A 20,275-nucleotide genomic window follows, 5' to 3' on the forward strand; every position below is an offset into this window, starting at 1 on the left:
AGCCAGGCGTGGTGGCGGGTGCCTGTAATCCCAGCTACTTGGGAGGCTGAGGCAGGAGAATTACTGGAACCCGGGAGGCAGAGGTTGCAGTGAGCGGAGATTGCACCACTGCACTCCAGCCTGGGTGAGAAAGTGAGACTCTGTCTTGAAAACAATAATAAAAAATAAATCTAAAAGCCTGACTTTCGAGTATAAGGCTCACCTGGGTCTGATCTCCACTCAGCAGATGTTGCAGCCCACGGGGCCCCAAAGCCCCCCAGCTGCACCTACCTGTCCAGAAACCTCAATCGGATCTCATCCAAAGAGGACAAGTGCTTCCTGAGACACTATTTCATTTGCCAGACTGGTAAGTGATAAAGTTACATGCTGCCAAAGACCTACATTTTAAAAACTAATTCTAAATAAGGAGTGCATGTGAGAGTATTGGTTAAATAATCTGTGAGTGGTAGACCATGGGATGATACAGGGCTTTTGATTTTCATGATACTGATTAGCATGAGAAACTCATCTAGAGTGACTCCCTTATCCATCCCCACTGGGAGTTGAAAGAGTTGCACCTTGATGTTCTCCTTGTGTTTTGACTTGGGCAGAGTGTGAAAGAAATTGTATTGGTGACACCATTTTCCACACGCACACTCATAATTCAGTCAGCATTTGGGCTTCCGAGGGAAGGATGGGAAAGAGAAGGAGGAGAAAATAATACAGCAGAGGAAGATGAGAAGGCGAAGGGTGACAGGACTGTTATCTGAGGTTCGCTTCTGCAGAAGTAGATCAGGATTAAGCTATATGTGTATGTATGCATTTTTGTGTGTGTAGTTGTTGTATTTATTTATTTTTTCCAAGATGGAGTTTTGCTCTTGTCGCCCAGGCTGGAGTGCGATGGCGTGATCTTGGCTCACCGCAACCTCCGCCTCCCGGGTTCAAGCAATTCTCCTGCCTCAGCCTCCTGAGTAGCTGGGATTACAGGCATGTGCCATCATGCCTGGCTAATTTTGTATTTTTAGTAGAGATGAGGGTTTCTCCATGTTGGTCAGGCCGGTCTCGAACTCCCAACCTCAGGTGATTCGCCTGCCTCAGCCTCCCAAAATGCTGGGATTACAGGTGTGAGCCACCATGCCCAGCCTATTTATTTATTTTTTATATGGAGATGGGGGTCTTGTTATGTTGCCCAGGCTTGTCTCGAACTCCTGGACTCAAGCAATCCTCCCACCTCAGCCTCTCAAAGTGCTAGGATTATAGGAATAAGCCACTGTGCCCGGCCTTGGTGATTTCTTTAAAAAAAAAAAAAAAAAAAAAACTACCATATAATCGAGCAGTTGCTGGGCATTTATCGCAGAAAGAGAAAATCTGTGCTCACATAAAAATATGTATATAGATGCTTATAGCAGCTTTATTCATAATAGAACAAAACTGGAAACAATTCAGATGTCTGTCAACAGGTGAATGGTCCAGCCGTGGCAGTCACAATGTTTCCACCCTCCCTGGTGACTCTTTCCCACTTCCCTCTCTCCACTCAGCCTCATTCTCAGGTCAGGTGATAACCTTGCTTTCTAACTCAAGGAGAAAAAACAAAGCAGTTTGGAGTCCGTCCAAGGCTCAGACTGCGGAATCTAGCCACCTACCAGCACCTGTTCCTGTAGCAAGATCATGCCTTCTCTCATGCTGCTACAAACCTTCGTACTCCTACCCACAGTGAATCCCTCTGATTGTTGAATTGGATTCCATGGAGTCCAATTCAGTAATAAAAAGAAACAAACTATTGATACACATAGCAATCTCCAGAGAATTCTGCCAAGTGAACAAAGCCAATCTCAAAATGTTATGTACTCTATGGTGCCATTTATTGAGCATTCTTGAAATGATAACATGAGGCCAAGGCAGGTGGATCACGAGGTCAAGAAATCGAGACCATCCTGGCCACCATAGTGAAACCCCAGTCTCTACTAAAAATACAAAAATTAGCCAGGCGTGGTGGCACGCACCTGTAGTCCCAGGTACTCAGGAGGCTGAGGCAGGAGAATGGCTCGAACCCGGGAGTCAGAGGTTGCACTGAGCCAAGATTGCACCACTGCACTGCACTCCAGCCTGGTGACAGAGTGAGACTCTGTCTCATAAAAAAACAAAACAAAAAAAAAAAGGGGGGGGTCAATGTGAGGGATTCTTACAGCAACTAAAAAAAATTTTGACATTACCGTATCCGTGTCCATATCCTGTTGTTACCCTTGCAAGATGTTACCCTTGGAAACTGGATACAGGCATCTCTCTGCATTTTCTCTTACATCTGCATGTAATACATGTGATACAATTATCTCAAAATAATAAGTTACATTTTTAAAAAAAGAAAAATGCCCTGATGTAAGCGTACATATCACTTACACAGTATTCTTGCCAAAAAAAATAGAGTAATGCAAATTAAAAACAAACTGAGATACCCTTTCCCATCTATCAGATTGGCATAAATCCACAAACTTAACAACATATTCCATTGGCAAGGCCTTAAGAAAATAGGTACTCTCATAAACTGCTAGTGAGAATGCAGTAAAATATCTCTATGTGTTTATAAATAAAGGAGAATTCAGCAATATCTAGCAAAATTACATATACATCTACCCTTGAACCAGTGTCCACTGCTAGGAAACTATCCCAAAGTCAAACCAGCAAAAGTACAAAAAGATGCATGCATAAGGCTATTCATTGTAGCTCTCTGTGATAGCAAAAAAGTAGGAATAATCCACATGCCCATCAAGAAGGAACTGGTTGTAAAAAGCAAATAACAACGATCTCCATATACTGCAGTGGGGTTATCTCTATGATGGATTTTTTTTAGTGGATAATAAAGGTACAGAACATATATATTTGCCTATATACATACACGTACATATAAATATAACAGAAGGAGAAACAAAAACTAATGGAAATGATTACCTATGGGAGAGAGAGAAAACAGGGCAGAAAGGATGAAGATGGAAATGAGACCTTTCGAAATGTACCTGGTTTTATAGTTCAGCATAGGAACTCTTTCAGTGTTTTCCATAATTATTGCTATGGTTTGAAGATGCCGCTTCCAAAACAGGTGTTGCCAATGTGACTCCATTAAGAGGTGGGGCTTTAAGAGGTGGGTTGGCCTACAGGGTTCCTCCCTCGTGAATGGGATTAGGTGTCCTTATAAAAGGAGCTGGCAGAAAGTGGGCTTCTCTTGCCCTCCCACTTTGTGAGGATGCAGCCCTCATCCAACTCCAAGTGCCAGTGCCTTCATCTTCGACGTCCAGCATGCAGAACTGTGAGAATTAGATTTCTGTTCTTGATAAATTACCCTGTTTGTGATATTCTCTTACAGCAGCACAAAACAGACTAAAGCAATTATAAAACAATTTACGTCAACTGTTTTTTGTTTTTTTTGTTTTGTTTTGTTTTTGAGATGGAGTTTCGCTCTTGTTGCCCAGACTGGAGTACAATGGCACGATCTTGGCTCACTGCGACCTCCACCTCCCGGGTGCAAGTGATTTTCCTGCCTCAGCCTCCCAAGTAGCTGGGGTTACAGGCACCCGGCTAATTTTTGTATTTTTAGTAGAGACGGGGAGGGGTTTCACCATCCTGGCCAGGCTGGTCTAGAACCCCTGACCTGAGGTGATACACTCTCCTAAGCCTCCCAAAAAGCTGGGATTACAGGCGTGAGCCACCACGCCTGGCCTGTCAATATTTTAAAAAGCAATCCCTAAAAGTAGGGAAAGTGAGGAGAGGAGAATTGGCGCTAACAAGTTTGGACAGTTTTTAAGGTAATTTTGCTCAAGAGCAGGAAACAGCTGGGGCAATAGTTCATGAGGCCAATATAAGTTGTTGGGTTTTTTTTTTTAAAGACAGAAAAAAATAGCATGCAGGAATGATGTACTTAATCTGAGCTACTAAACAACTAGAGGGATTCACTTTGGGTAGGAGTAGGAAGATTTGTAGCAGCATGAGAGAAGGCATTGTCTCTCTACAGGTACAGGTGCTGGTAGGCAGCTAGATTTGATGGTCAGAGTCATGGAAGGACTCTAAATTGCTCTGATATTCTTGAGTTAGAAAGCAAGGTTATCACCTGACCTGAGAATGAGACTGCGGGAGGCTCCCAGGTGTTGGAGGTTGAGTAGAGAGAGGGAAGTGGGAGTCACCTGGGAGAGTGGAAACAGTATGATTGCCAGGCAGTGTGAAGGCAGGCCACCCGAGCTTCATGATGATGAATTTAAGCAGAGCCATAGTCACCGTGGTTATGATTTTCTCTAGCCATGTCCAATAGTGTGTGTGAGAAGCTCTTGCTCGCTCATGTATGCAAGGAGGCATGTTCAAGAATGTTATTGCCAGCTGGGCGTGGTGGCTCACGCCTGTAATCCCAGCACTTTGGGAGGCCAAGGTGGGCAGATTACCTGAGGTCAGGAGTTCAAGACCAGCCTGGCCAACATGGTGAAACCTCGTTTCTACTAAAAATACAAAAATTAGCCAGACGTGGTGACACGTGCTTGTAATCCCAGCTACTCGGGAGGCTGAGGCAGGAGAATCACTTGAACCCGGGAGGTGGAGATTGCAGTGAGCCAAGATCGCGCCATTGTACTCCAGCCTGGGCAACAGAGCAAAAACTCCATCTCAAAAAAAGAATGTTATCACCCACCTTCTGAACTCTTTTATCTCTGCCAATGAGAGTTAAAGAACACAAAGGAGAATATTACACTTAGTATGGAATTTTCCATTTATGCTGGAGGTTGCAAACTTTTTGGTGAAAAATCAGACCCTGGTGATGACCTTAAGCAGTAGGATGTAAATAGCTCCACAAGCTTAGTGTTCCAACAATGGAACACTAGGCATAAATGGGTTAATGAACTTCTCAGTGTTGACCCAACTAGTGGACTTAATTTGAAATGTGGGACACCATAATGTGATGTGAGCAGGCTCCAGAGCAAAAGGGCTACTGCAGAATTCTTAGTGTCCTTAAAAAACTGGATAGGAATTTTTAATTTGTGTTTTCCTAATTATCACATAAGTGCGTGTAATGATGGTTTTATAGACTTGTAGCCATAACTATCACCTATAAATTGTGTCTTGGCTTCCAAATAGATGGCGTTTTGGACAGAGATACCCATTATGAAAGAAATGGAAATGATTCTCATTTGTACCAGAGACCCGAGAAGACAAAAAGAGGAGTTGAAATAGCAAGAGACAAAATGCCCCCAGGTAATGCATTACTTCTCTAGTAACCTTAAAAATCCATGGAATCAGTTTCTGCTAAAGGAATGCACGAGACTGAATTAATGCTGAAATGTATTATAGCACGTGCCCAATATTCATTGCATCCTATTCTGTCTGACCTTAATATGGCAATCTTTCCTTCATTTTATATATGTGTTTTCTTGATACGCCCTTGGCCATCTTCTTTTCATATATTCCCAAATAAAAGACAAGGTTTTATTCCCACAAAATTTTTCATCAACAAAGAGAAAGTCGTCTTAAAGTTCTTGCAAAGTCTTTCAAATTATGGTGTTAACACTTGTTTATTTAATTTTGAAAACCAAGTACTATTTGGGAAGGATGCATTAGCCTGAAATGATAGCAATCACTATCAGTGGATGGCTGGTTATAGAGATCAACGGAAAGAAAGAAGTAAAACAGATCAATTTAAAGTGGATCTCGTGATCATTCCTCGGGGTATGACCTCACAGTGCAAGTGTTAGACGTCCTGGTCAACAAACCCTTTAAATACCACTTAGCAATTTAGAAAGTTTTATTTAGAGACATGAATATATATTTGAAGAACAAATGTAAAATCCAACTTTGCTCAATCCTTTGTAAAAGGGGACTGGTGAGTTGTAGGAAAATGTTTAGTGATAGCATTAGGTGGAAGTAAAGATGACGTATTTTGGAAAACTGTTAAATCCAAAAGTTGTTCTGATGATAATGCAATGATGTTAAAGACGCATTTGAAATGTTTAAGCTGTGTCATGAAATGTGAGTTTCGTGAGAGCAATGCTTCCAATATTACTTTATATAACATGTGGCTTAAATGTCATAGTAAAACTAAATTACTGAATTAAATAGACATGTGACTATTTCACCTCCATCCTTTAAGTTTGTATTGTCAAGCTTGCCCCAGGAATGCTTTTTAAAATCTCCTCATTGGGAAAAATGTAGACTGCCTTATTGTGGGGCAATTTACCTAACAAGCAATATGCCTAATATTTATGTATGTAGAATCCTTTATAAAGTTTGCGGGCTGGATCTCCCCTCAGCAGACGTTGGCTCACACCTGTAATCCCAGCACTTTGGGAGGCTGAGTTGGAAGGACTGCTTGAGGCCAGGAGTTCGAGTCCAACCTGGGCAACATACTGGGTCTCTGTCTCTACAAAAACTTTTAAAAATAAAAATTTAAAAAACTTAGGCAGGTTTGCTGGTGCATGCCTCTAGTCTCAGCTACTCAGGAGGCTGAGGCAGGAGGATAGTTTAAACCCAGTGTTAGAGGCTGTTAGAGCCATAATCAAGTCACCGCACTCCAGGCAGCCTTTTAAAGTCTCTATCAGATTGTTTGTAAAAGTTTTTTGTGATTCAAAAATTTTCTTAGTGTGCATCTAGGTTACTTTTCACTCATTGTGCCTAGAACATGATGCTGCATACACACATCTTTCTGGAATCAAGAATATCCTACATATGTATCACTTCTATTTCATTTGTTCTGGTTCTGTCCTTAAGAAATATCAGGTATCTATGTGCCGTATTGCTACTTATCCTCTGTATCTTTCCTGTACTCTCTTTAGATGAAAAGAATGGTTTCATGTTGATCACCCTTTCTGTTGTTAGAGGAGGGCACCTTACATTTATCTTCCATATCAAGGACTAATTTTTCCACATCTGCTCAGTATTCCCTCCCAGGTGGATTTTAATTTTTCTACAGTATTTTTTTGTCATCTTGAAATCCTTTGATATCATTTATTTTTCTTTTAATGTACCTCATTCTGGCGCATGTTAGCTTCTCCATCATCATGGTGGCTGTGGTTGACTCGGTTTCTTGCCATGTCTTCTCACAAGACTTTCAGAATCAAGTGATTCCTGGCCAAGAAATAAAAGCAAAATCATCTGATTCCCCAGTGGATGATAAAATCACATACAACTGATAAAATCAGGTACAACTCCAGGAGGAGACACTGGAGAAGAGGCATGCTGGGTCTGTAAGGAATTGCACGTTAAGATGGCACATGTACTTAAGCTGTATCAATCAAGATCATCTCTATATCAATCACTGTCACCTCACCATTTCAAGCTGAATAAGTCACCACATTTTCAGGCATGTTTTATTGGGAAAATGGTTTTTCTCTTTGTTTCTATGCTCTTTACTCGTAAGCTGATGCAGTAATAAATATGTGAGACCTTTTATTTGGGGAAATAACCTTTTTCGTTCCTATTAAGGACGTATTTACAGCTTTCTGAACTTTTTTTCTGGATTTTGCTGTTAATAATTTTCAGGGCTGTGCTTTTCTTGGAGTCCTCTGGATTCCATTCCCAGGTTCTTGAGTGATCAGCATAGGTTCCCTTTTGTTTTTCCTTCCTTATCTTTATTTTTTTTTTGGGGGGGGGGCGGGGGTGGTGTGGAATCTAGCTCTGTTGCCCAGGCTAGAGTGCAGTGGCACGATCTCGGCTCACTGCAACCTCTGCCTCCCAGGTTCAAACAATTCTCCTGCCTCAGCCTCCCGAGTAGCTGGGATTATATGCATCTGCCACCACGCCAGCTCATTATTATGTTTTTAGTAGAGATGGGATTTTACCACATTGGCCAGGCTGGTCTCAAGCTCCTGACCTCAAGTGATCTGCCTGCCTCATCCTCCCAAAGTGCTGGGATTACAGACATGAGTCACCATGCCCGGCCTTGATTTTCTATGTAAAACAATTTGCATTATTTTTTAGCCATGAATAAGAAGTCCTCAAGTAAAACAGAAATATTTCTGTCTTAGGCTTTTACTTGAACTTAGTCTGCCTTCTTTTTTCTATAGGACCTGGTCCTCTTTCAACCACATGTCACCATCCTCTTCCTCTTCCTGCTCATCTCGTAAGTACTTCCCCTGACAACATACATTGTGAAATGTTGATCTCTTTGTCATACCTGGTAGATCTGGTCAGAGCTCGATCTTTTTTTTTTTTTTTTTTTTCTTTTTTTTTTGAGGCAGAGTCTCACTCTGTCGCCCAGGCTGGAGTGCAGTGGCCGGATCTCAGCTCACTGCAAGCTCCGCCTCCCGGGTTCACGCCATTCTCCTGCCTCAGCCTCCCAAGTAGCTGGAACTACAGGCGCTCGCCACCTCGCCCGGCTAGTTTTTTGTATTTTTTTTAGTAGAGACGGGGTTTCACTGTGTTAGCCAGGATGGTCTCGATCTCCTGATCTCGTGATCCGCCCGTCTCGGCCTCCCAAAGTGCTGGGATTACAGGCTTGAGCCACCGCGCCCGGCCTCGATCTTCTAAAGTGTTCCGAATATAGTTTTCTAATAAGGAAAATAAAGTACTTATATGCAGGAAAAAAAAAGGGGGGGGGGGGTCTTTTTTTTTTTTTTTTTTTTGAGGCGGAGTCTCGCTCTGTCGCCCGGACTGGAGTGCAGTGGCCAGATCTCAGCTCACTGCAAGCTCCGCCTCCCGGGTTTACGCCATTCTCCTGCCTCAGCCTCCCGAGTAGCTGGGACTACAGGCGCCCGCCACCTCGCCCGGCTAGTTTTTGTATTTTTAGTAGAGACGGGGTTTCACCGTGTTAGCCAGGATGGTCTTGATCTCCTGACCTCGTGATCCGCCCATCTCGGCCTCCCAAAGTGCTGGGATTACAGGCTTGAGCCACCGCGCCCGGCCGGGGGGGGGGTCTTAATAGGTGCTTCAAGGATTTATTTTTATTTTTATTTATTTATTTATTTTTTTTGAGACAGGGTCTCACTCTGTCACCCAGGCTGGAGTGCAGTGGTGTGATCTTGGCTCACTGCAACCTCTACCTCCCGGGTTCAAGTAATTCTCCTGCCTCAGCCTCTCAAGTAGTTGGGATTACAGGCCTGTGCCACCAAACCCGGCTAATTTTTGCATTTTTAGTAGAGACGAGGTTTTGCTATGTTGGCCAGGCTGGTCTCAAAATCCTGACCTCAAGCAGTCCACCTGCCTCAGCCTCCCAAAGTGCTGGGATTACAGGTGTGAGCCACCATCTCCAAACTTGTTTTTTTTTATTTTATTTTATTTTATTTTTTTATTATTATTATTTTTTGAGACGGAGTCTTGCTCTGTCGCCCAGGCTGGAGTGCAGTGGCCGGATCTCGGCTCACTGCAAGCTCCGCCTCCCGGGTTTATGCCATTCTCCTGCCTCAGCCTCCCCAGTAGCTGGGACTACAGGCGCCCGCCACCTCGCCCGGCTAGTTTTTTGTATTTTTTAGTAGAGACGGGGTTTCACCGTGTTAGCCAGGATGGTCTCGATCTCCTGACCTCGTGATCCGCCCGTCTCGGCCTCCCAAAGGGCTGGGATTACAGGCTTGAGCCACTGCGCCCGGCCCAAACTTGTTATAGGAATTTCTAAAGCCTATCTTTCTGGCTTTCATGCTGATGTAATTGTCATGTATTTGTTGGTTGGGTGTTTATTCCCTGCTTCGTTCCAAAAAGGACTTGTGGCGTCTTACAAAAACACAATGCAATAAAATGTAAACATCAAACAGAAAGGGAAAGGAAAATAAAGGTGGAAACTGGGCCGGGCGCGGTGGCTCAAGCCTGTAATCCCAGCACTTTGGGAGGCCAAGACGGACGGATCACGAGGTCAGGAGATCGAGACCATCCTGGCTAACACGGTGAAACCCTGTCTCTACTAAAAAATACAAAAAAACTAGCCGGGCGAGGTGGCGGGCGCCTGTAGTCCCAGCTACTGGGGAGGCTGAGGCAGGAGAATGGCGGGAACCCGGGAGGCGGAGCTTGCAGTGAGCCGAGATCCGGCCACTGCACTGCAGCCTGGGCGACAGAGCAAGACTCTGTCTCAAAAAAAAAAAGGTGGAAACTGTCCACACAATCTATAAAGTTTCACCTTCAAGAAATCTCTCAGCATTCTTGCCCTTGTGTCCTATATAGAAACCCTTCCGTTGATGCCTAAACACAGATACGCATTTGTTTGACTCAATGCTTACTGCAAAAATAAGTGTCTCTAACGGTATAAAAGAACAGGGGCCGGACATGGTGGCTCACACCCATAATCCCAGCACTTTGGAAGGCCGACGCAGGCAGATCACCTGAGGTTGGGAGTTCAAGACCAGCCTGGCCAACATGGTGAAACCTTGTCTCTACTAAAAATACAAAAATTAGCCAGGCGTGGTGGTGCATGCCTGTAATCCCAGCTACTCAGGAGGCTGAGGCAGGAGAATTGCTTGAACCCGGGAGGTGGAGTTTGCTGTGGGCCAAGATTGTGCCATTGCACTCCAGGTTGGGTGAGAGAGTGAGACTCCATCTCAAAAAAAAAATCGGGATGAAGTAAAAAAATCCCTCACATCAGTATTCCCCAAGCTGTGTTCTACAGAGCAACAACCACTAGCCCTTGAAATTGAAAGGGTTAAAAATATGCCAGTCTGGTATATTGATGCTTTCAGTTAAAGGCATTTGAAAAACGGCAGGTGCAAAAACAGCACTCTGACCTTGGTACTGTTTCTTAAAAACAGGACATAAAATTCTCATGTAGAATATGCAACATTCTTATCCTCCAGGAGCAGAAGTCAAGACCCAGAGAAATCTGCACAGACCTTGTTAAGATAATGTTATCTTTTGAGCCTCCCCACATAATTTTGCTTCTTCACAACTAACTACTTTGTCCAATTCAGCACAGGAGAGACGGACTCTAACTGCTGCTTCAGGTCTTCATTTTCTTAAGAGGACGCCTGTGCCACGTAAAACTTGGACTCAATGAATGTGTGTGCTTTTCTCCTGTTTATCTTACGTCAGTTTAATTCTCAGGCCCAGCTGGAGTCCTAAGAGAATGGAGGTGAAGTTTTGCCACCCCTTATAGTATGTTATCAGAAGAGAAGAAAACAAAGGCTTTTGACTATAGACTTTGCAGTCTTTCACAGGTCCCAAATCTAACCCCTTTCTCACTGTCGTCATCATGATCACCACACGGTACAAGTCACCATCTCCCATCTGAACTTTCACATTTGCCGGCTGGGTGCAGTGGCTTATGCCTGTAGTCCTCGCACTTTGAGAGGCCAAGGTGGGTCGACCACTTGAGGCCAGGATTTCGAGGCCAGCCAGGCCAACAGGGTGAAACCCCATCTCTACTAAAAATATGAAAATTAGTAGGGTGTGATGGCGGGCCCCCATAATCTCAGTTACTCGGGAGGCTGAGGCAGAAGAATTGCTTGAACCTGGGAGGTGGAGGTTGCGGTGAGCCAAGATCACACCACTGAACTCCAGCCTGGTGACAGAAGAAGACACCATCTCAAAAAAAAAAAAAAAAAAAGGAAAGAAAAAATGAACGTTTACATTTGCTTCCTACTGATCAGCTTCTACTCTTGCCCCTTTTTCTGACCCTTCTCAACAGAATGGTTGATCATTTAAAACACAGAAGGATCCGTTAAAACAAAGTGAAATCATGCCACTGTTCTGCAAAGCCCTTTGTCTTCCTGCCTCATTAAAAATAACATCTGCACGAGGCACGGTGGCTCATGCCTGTAATCCCAGCACTTTGGGAGGCCGAGGCGGGTGGATCATTTAAGCTAGGAGTTCGAGACCAGCCTGGGCAACATAGTGAAATCCTGTCTATAAAAAAGTGAAAAAAGGCCGGGCGCAGTGACTCATGCCTGTAATCACAGCACTTTGGGAGGCTGAGGCAGTGGATCATTTAAGGTCAGGAGTTTGAGACCAGCCTGGGCAACGTGGTGAAACCCTGTCTCTACTAAAAATACAAAAATTATCCAGGTGTGGTGGTGTGTTCCTGTAGTCCCAGTCACTCAGGAGGCTGAGGCAGGAGAATTGCTTGAACCAGGGGGAGGAGGCTGCAGTGAGCCGAGATGGCGCCACTGCACTCCAGCCTGGGTAACAGAGTGAGACTCCATCTCAAAAAAAGGTAGCCAGGCATGGTGGTGTGTGCCTGTAGTCCCAGCTACTTGGGAGGCTGAGGCAGGAGGATCACTTGAATCCAGGAAGTCAAGGCTGCAGGGAGCCATGATTGTGCCAGTGTACTCCAGCCCAGAAAACAGTGACACCCAGTCTCAAGAAATCCTCTCCTTACCACTGAACACCCTCCATGATATCCACTTTCTCTCTGCTTCCCCTTATTTTCTTCTTCATAGCACTTATTTAATACATGACATTATTTATCTTTCTGCCTCTACCACTAACACAGGCTCAACAAGGGCAGGAACTTGGCTCCTTTTGCTCATTGCCATATTCAGCTCTCCAGAACATCCTCAGCAGCTTATAGATGTGTAACAATTTGTTGAATGATTGACAATAAATAATATAAATCATGAATCTTAAGTAATATGCAGCTTTCTGAAAATTTCAAAATTCAAAATTCAAAATTCTGAGCACAGAATTTTTGAACAGAAATGCTTATTAATATCTCATAGGACAGAGTTTCAGAGCATTTGGGGAAATGCTGCCTTAATTATTAAATGGTAAATCAGATTCAGCCTTTTCTTTTACTTATTTTTATCTTTTAGTCCAAGACCCTGTGTCATCCCATCAGCCCGTTTCCTTCAGTACTACAAAATATCACATCACAGGTAACAGCCACATCTGAACCCAGCAGCCAGCCTCTGCCTGTGATAACACAGCTCACCACGCCTGTGTCTGTCACACATGCTGGGCAATCTCTGGCAGAAACAACTTCAAGCCCAAAGGAAGCAGCTCATCTGAATACCGTCACCTCTCATTTACAAGTGTCATTGCAGAATGCATCTGGTCAGGTAAACGTGGGAAATTCAAGTCACAACTAGGTAGCTTTGTGACCCCAAAAAAGTACTCGGTTTACCATTTGCCTCCCTGCAGAACTGCACCTAAGAATATCTGACAAATCAGCATATATGCCAATCCAGAGAAAAACTAAACAAGTCCTTGGAAATGGCCAGTTTGACGGCACATACACAGCCCAGCGTTTCCTTGATGATGCTCTTTAATGCTCTTGTATTTAATGCTTCAGATGGGGAAGAGGTTTTGTTCACCTACCCTGCTTTTTCAGCAGCAACAAACTTCTAGACAATTCCTCCTACTCACTGTTCTCTCTTTTTGCCTTGTTTCCTTCCTCCCAAAAACATAGACAACAAGGCAGCCAGACTCAGTGAGTCACACCTAAAATCCCAGTATTTGGGAGGCCAAGGTGAGAGGATCACTTGAGCCCAGGAGTTTGAGACCAGCCTGGGTAACCTAGTGAGACCTTGTCTCTCTTAAAATTAGCTGGGCACAGTGACTCACGCCTGTAATCCCAGCACTTTGGGAGGCCGAGGTGGAGGATCACATAAGCCCAGGAGTTTGAGACCAGCTTAGGCAGCATTATGAGACCTTGTCTCTATTAAAATTCAAAAAAAAATTAGCCAGGTGTGGTGGTGTGTACCTGTAGTCCCAGCTACTTGGGGGGATGAGGTGGGAGGGTCGCTTGAGCCTGGGACGTCCAGACTACAGTGAACTGTGATTGTGCCACTGTACTGTAGGGTGAGCAACAAAGCAAAACTCACCCAAAAAAAGGCAAAGCCCCTTTGACAGTATTGACTGAAGAAAATAATCCTGCTTCCCCCATGCTTTTTTTCCCCTAAATTCAAGTGAGCCCTGTTTATATGCAGTTGAACATTTCCCTGCAGAAACATAACCCTGTTCACTCTGGATCTGCCTGCAATGGTAATGGAAATTCGGTGTTCTACTGGGGGGAGAAACTGACCTACAGGAGTTTAAGCAAAGAGTTTTTTTTTTTTTTTTTTTCTTAAATAGAAATCCTGAAGTATAGAATCTCCAAAAGAATCTACAATAAATTATTAGAAATATTAAGAGAATTTAGCAATGTTCAGCATTTAATCAAGATTTCTTGACTATGTGATTGAATTAGGCTGTGAGTGAGCTGTTCTCCAGAAGTGCACCACGGAGTTGGCCTTAACGGTGATCGCCTGAGGGTTGGACTTCAAGGACAAGTGCAGTGGCCGCTTAAGCTTTGGGACCGCGGCCACTTGCTCAGTTTGTTTCTTAGGGGAGGGAGGTTTTCTGCTTCCCACCTCCTGTTTTGAGTCATTTTAAGTCATTACCTCTTGAATATGAACTCTTGTTTGTTTTTTGAGGCAGGTTCTCGTTCTGTCGCCCAGGCTGGAGTGCAGTGGCACAATCTCTGTTCACTGTAACCTCCACCTCCCAGGTTCAAGAGATTCTCCTGCCTCTGCCTCCCGAGTAGCTGGAACTACAGGCGTCTATCACCATGCCTGGGTTAATTTTTGTATTTTTAGTAGAGACAGGGTTTTGCTATGTAGGCCCGGGCTGCTCTTGAACTCCTGACCTCAAATGATCTGCCTGCCTTGGCCTCCCAAAGCGCAGGGATTACAGACGTGAGCCGCCACGCCCGGCCTTAAATATGAACATTTGAATGGAGAGAAACACGCACAGAGGGAAACCTGACAGGAAAACTTACTTCTGAATAGAAAAGTTTAGTTTTGGCTTTTTGATTTCCAAGTTTCCCTCATCTTTGCTCATGGCCTTAAGACTTAAAGTTACTGCTATAAATCTTATTTCCAGATGCATTTGCCCTTGGAGCAATCATTGTCTAACCTCGTTATTCATTTTCTCGATCATATGGAAGAAGTAAAGCTTCTGAAAGTAATCACTGTTTCAGAGAGCTGTGATTCGTAGAGTTTATAATGTTATCCAAGGTCAACTTTGATTAAAACAATCTCCCCGACTGCTACAGCACAGTAATCTTGTAGAAGTAATTTTGACAACTTCTTTGTTCTCGGTAGGTCGTAGATGAGACAGCAGGGAACTTCAGCAGAGCAGTTCATGGTTTGCAAGCTCATAACAAACTACAGGAAGCTTGTGAGTTCCTCCAGAAACTAACAGCCTTAACCCCAAGATTTGTTAAGCCAGCTCAGGTAAGCAGAGGGTGACTGGGAGGGAAGAAGATAGGAGAGAGGGAAACATGGAAAACAGAAAAAGAGAATCTGAGGCTGGGTGCAGTGGCTCACGCCTGTAATCCCAGCACTGTGGAAAGTTGAGGCGGATGGATCACATGAGGCCAGGAGTTCGAGACCTGACTGGGCAACATGGCAAAACCTGTCTCTACTGAAAAAAACAAAAATTAGCTGGGCTCGGTAGTGGGCGCCTGTAATCTCAGCTACTTGGGAGGCTGAGGCACAATAATCGCTTGGACCCAGGAGACAGAGGCAGTGAGCCAAGATCATGCCACTGCGCTCCAGCCTGGATGACTGAGAGACTGTGTCTCCAGGAAAAAAAAAGAAAAGAAAAAGAGAATCTGGATATTGTGCCTTATGCCAAGCTTAGCATTATAAAGACTATATTTAAATTTTAGCAAGCATATTTGTACCTTTAAATCTGGAAAGTTATGAATTAAATTGATCAGTAGTGACATTCTTGGATATACTGTGTTTGTTCGTTTGTACATTAATCAGTTTACTGCCTTGCTGATGTATTTGTTAGAAGTCTGGGCATTCAGTGGGACACGGTGGCTCCTACCTGTAATCCCAGCACCTTGGGAGGCTGAAGCAGGCGGATAGCTTGAGCCCAAGAGTTCAAGACCAGCCTGGGCAACATGGTGAAACCCTGTCTCTACTAAAAATACAAAACTTAACCAGGTGTGGTGGTGCGCGCCTGTAGTTGCAGCTACTTGGGAGGTGAGATGGGAGGATGGTTTGAGCCCGGAAGGTGGAGATTGCTTTGAGCCAAGACTCCACCACTGCACTCCAGCCTGGGTGACACAGCCACACTCTGTCTCAAGTTAAAAAGACAAAAACCTCAGCATTGGTCTTTTCTTCATTCCTTTTCTTAGTCTGGTGGTGTTAATTGGATGTTTGGTCTACTTACCACTCAAAAAGAATTGTCAGTTCATCAAAATAACATGAAATATGAATCCTCCTTATAGGTTATATGAAATAATATATTCTTCCCTGTCAAATTGTAACTTTTTAAATAAAATGCATTTGAAATGTATAAAGAATATTAAGCTGCTAATAAGAAGTATGCAAATTTTAAGCAATCATGCGCTAGGTGTATGGCTCATGCCTGTAATCCAAACACGTTGGGAGGCCAAGACAGGAGGGTCTCTTGGGGCCAGGTGTTTGAGACAAGCCTGAGCAACACAGTGAGCCCCCACCTCTACAAAAAAATTTTAAAAATTAGTCAGGTGTGGTGGTGCACACCTGTGTCCTAGCTACTGGGGAGGCTGAGGAAGGAGGATTGCTTGAGCCCAGGAGTTCAAGGCTGCAGTGAGCCATGATTGTACCACTGCACTCCAGCCTGGGCAACACAGCAAGACCATATCTCTTAAAATTTTAAAAAGCAATCATAGGCTGAGCATGGTGGCTCACATCTGTAATCCCAGCACTTTGGGAGGTCAAGGCAGGAAGATCACCTGAGGTCGGGAGTTCGAGAGACCAGCTTGACCAACATGGAGAAACCCTGTCTCTGCTAAAAATACAAAATTAACCAGGCATGGTGGCTCATGCCTGTAGTCCCAGCTGCTCAGGAGGCTGAGGCAGGAGAATTGCTTGAACCCGGGAGGCGGAGGTTGCAGTGAGCCAATTGCGTTCCATCCTGGGCAACAAGAGTGAAACTCTGTCTCCCAAAAAAAAAAAAAAAAGAAAAGAAAAAGCAATAATAAACAATTCAAGGATGTATGTTTGCTTTCTAATACTCCCAGGTTAATCTCATCAATTCCCTTATTTACCTGAGTGAGGAGTTACTCAGGATCCCATTTCTGAACAACAGCAGTCTGGACTTCAAAGTTCCTGCGACTGTCTGCCCCTTTCATTCCTTCGACGACGTCATCAAAGCTGAAGAAGGAAGTTGGCTGGAATCCAAGCGTGATACTGAGCAGGTAGGTGCCAGATATGCAGGTGGCCAGATCTGCTTAGAAGCATTTTAATCTTGACAGGTCCAGGTATCACAGCCTCTCCCCAGACCTTTAAAGAGAATCTTGCTGAAGTATGTGCTGCAGAAAAACCACTCTGCCAAGCCTTCTTTGGGGTCTCCCTCCCCACCTACCAGTGAGCCAATACTTCCTAGTGCTGTAATCAAGTGAAAAGGACTTAGGGGCTGGACCCGGTGGCTCATGCCTGTAATCCCAAGACTTTGGGATGCTAAGGCAGGCAGATCACCTAAGGTCAGGAGTTCGAGACCAGCCTGGCCAACATGGTGAAACTGCATCTCTACTAAAAATACAAAAATTAGCCAGGCGTGGTGGCACGTGCCTGTAATCCCAGCTATTCAGGAGGCTGAGGCAGGAGAATCACTTGAACCCGGGAGGCAGAGGTTGCAGTGAACCGAGATCGTGCCACTGCACTCCAGCCTGGGCAACAGAGTGAGACTCCATCAAAAAAAAAAAAAAAAGGAATTTAGGGAAGTGTTGGCATAAGGCAAATACTCATGGGTTATGTTTGCTATTCACATGAAAAGATGCTCAAGTTCATTGGTCACTAGGGAAATGCAAGTCAAAACCAAAATGAGATGCTGCTTCACACCCAAAAAGACAGAAAATAACAAGTATTGGCAGGGATGCAGAGAACTTGCAACCCTATCCATTCTTCAATTGTAAAATGATGCAGCCACTTTGGAAAATAATTTGGCAGTTGCTTAAAATGTAAAAAATAGAATTACCATGTAACCTAGCAATTCCACTCCTAGCATCTACCCAAGAGAGTTGAAAACATATGTCCATACAAAAACTCGTACGCTCATCTTTGTAGCAGCATGGTTTAGTAGCTAAATAGCCAAAAAATGGAGATAACCCACACGTCTACGATCTGACAGATGGCTAAGTAGAATCTGGTCTGTTCATACAATGGAATATTATTCAGCACCAGAAAGGGATGAAGTCCTGGTACATGCTCCAACATGAGCTTTGAAAACATTATGCCAGGTGAAAGAAGCCTGTCACAAAAGACTGTATGTTGTGATTGATTTATATGAAATGTCCCAAAGAGGTAAATCTATAGACACAGAAAGTAGACTCGTGGTTGCCTAGAGCTAGAGGGACTAGGGATGGGGAAATGGAGAGGGACTGCTAATGGGTACCAGGTTTATTTTATTTTGAGACAGAGTCTCGCTCTGTTGCCCATGCTGGAGTGCTGTGGTGTGATCTGGGCTCACTGCAACCTCTGCCTCCCAGGTTCAAGCTATTCTCCCATCTCAGCCTCCCGAGTAGCTGAGACTACAGGCGCACGCCACCATGCCTGTCTAATTGTTTGTACTTTTAGTAGAGACAAGGTTTCACAGTGTCGGCCAGGTAGGTCTCAAACTTTTGACCTCAAGTGATCCACCTGCCTCAGCCTCCCAAAGTGCTGGGATTACAGGTATGAGCCACCGCACCCAGCCACCAGGGAGGTGGATCACCTGAGGTCAGGAGTATTTATTTTAGGGAGGATGAATCCTAAAATTAGATTGTGGTGATGGTTGCACAACCCTGTGAATATACTAAAAAACATTAAATTATATACTCTTAGTGGATGAAGTATATGTGTGAAAGTTATCTCAATAAAGCTGTCATTTAAAAACTATCATGAGCAGGTCTGGGGCAATTATATGATGGAGCAAAGGCATATTTCCTTGGCAGGCCCTCTTAGTTTGGTTCAAAGGACGGTAAGTCTTTAGCCAGGTTGCAGGTACTTTCTGTGAGAGTCCAAGGCCCTCTCTAAGGAATACCACCCTTCATGACATCACTGTGAAAATTCCTTTTCCAGTCTTCTCCAAAACGTTTTACTAACATAAGACACTGAGGTTTTACAGGTGACACAGTTTTCCTCTCCATGCAGGTAGAAGACATCCTGGAAATGTCCTTGGCAGAGGTTGGGAATATCGGAGAAGCATTTCTAGAGCAGAACCAGTCTTTCGAGTCTTCAGTGACTTTGACCTCCTCCATTGCTAGTCTGCTGCTGAGCAGGTTAGTGAGAGGAAGGAACAGGGAGAGTTTCACTGTGTTTTTCACTTTCAGAGGACATATAAAAATTGACTTCCATTTTAACTTTTCTCATTAGACAAAACACATCCAGCTTACCACTGAGCTCTTACACTCTGGGTCACCCAGTCCCTGTGAGACTGGGCTTCCCGTCGGCTTTGGCTTTGAAGGAGCTCTTGAGTCAACACCCAGGAGTTAATGTCCAAGTGAGTGTGAAATTGATCGTGGTCAGAATGAACATGGGATCTGATGGCCATGGAGGCATCTGGGTGAAAGCAATGTACCATGAAATGTAAGCTGAACAGACCAGATCAGATGAGAGAGTTGATGTGGCATTCGTTTTTATTTTATACTGGCAGGGATAGAGGCCTCTTAAAAACGATCCACTGTAGAAGTTGGGAGCATTAAGCAGATTTCTGGATTTAACTAAATTTCTGTGCTGTGATTTGGATTGATCTCAACTCTGCAGTTTGTTTTTTGTTGTTGTTGTATTGTTGTTGTTGTTGTTTTCCAGATGGAGTCTCAATCTGTCACCCAGGCTGGAGTGCAGTAGCATGATCTCGGTTCACTGTAACCTCTACCTCCTGGGTTCAAGCGATTCCCCTCCCTCAGCCTCCCAAGTAGCTGGGATTACAGGCACCCGCCACCACGCCTGGCTAATTTTTGTATAGAGACGGGGTTTTGCCACGTTGGCCAGACTGATCTCGAACTATGGACCTCAAGTGATTCGCCTGCCTAAGCCTCCCATAGTGCTGGGATTACAGGTGTGAGCCACCATGCCCGGCCTCTGCACTATTTACAAAAAGCTGGGACTATCGAAATAATTGTTGACGCAGTATACCAACCCAGTCATATCAATATATTGTATTTCTTTCAGCAGTTACCTGACAAATAAAAGTAGCATTGTTGCCTTATCCTGAAGAGCAGAATAGTTACTTCCTAGTAAAATAGAATCCTCTAGATATAAAGATTAAAAGTAATTTTGAGGGTCCCAAGTATAATTCATCTTTAATTTACTATTTCTCATAGAGGCTATAATGGGGAATGTTATTTCATTTGTAGTATTAGTAGGGGGCACATCCCAATGTTTACTTTAATATATGATATCCAGCTGGGCGTGGTGGCTCAAGCCTGTAATTTCAACACTTTGGGAGGCCAACGCGA

The 20,275-nt window shown here is 44.1% G+C and overlaps 1 protein-coding gene across 1 annotated transcript in view; it reads left to right on the top strand.

The window, feature by feature from the left end:
• PKD1L3 (polycystin 1 like 3, transient receptor potential channel interacting) overlaps positions 1-20,275 on the top strand; it is an 88,120-nt gene that overhangs the window by 1,047 nt on the left and 66,798 nt on the right. Inside the window, 8 exon segments of the mRNA XM_033218866.1 lie at positions 224-346; positions 5,089-5,205; positions 8,010-8,065; positions 12,672-12,917; positions 14,943-15,074; positions 16,859-17,035; positions 18,969-19,096; positions 19,191-19,317. Of these exon segments, the coding sequence (XP_033074757.1) occupies positions 224-346; positions 5,089-5,205; positions 8,010-8,065; positions 12,672-12,917; positions 14,943-15,074; positions 16,859-17,035; positions 18,969-19,096; positions 19,191-19,317 (1,106 nt within the window).

The sequence above is a fragment of the Trachypithecus francoisi genome, unplaced genomic scaffold, assembly GCF_009764315.1.
Source record: "Trachypithecus francoisi isolate TF-2019V2 unplaced genomic scaffold, Tfra_2.0 Lachesis_group10, whole genome shotgun sequence".
Classification (NCBI taxonomy): Eukaryota; Metazoa; Chordata; class Mammalia; order Primates; family Cercopithecidae; genus Trachypithecus; species Trachypithecus francoisi.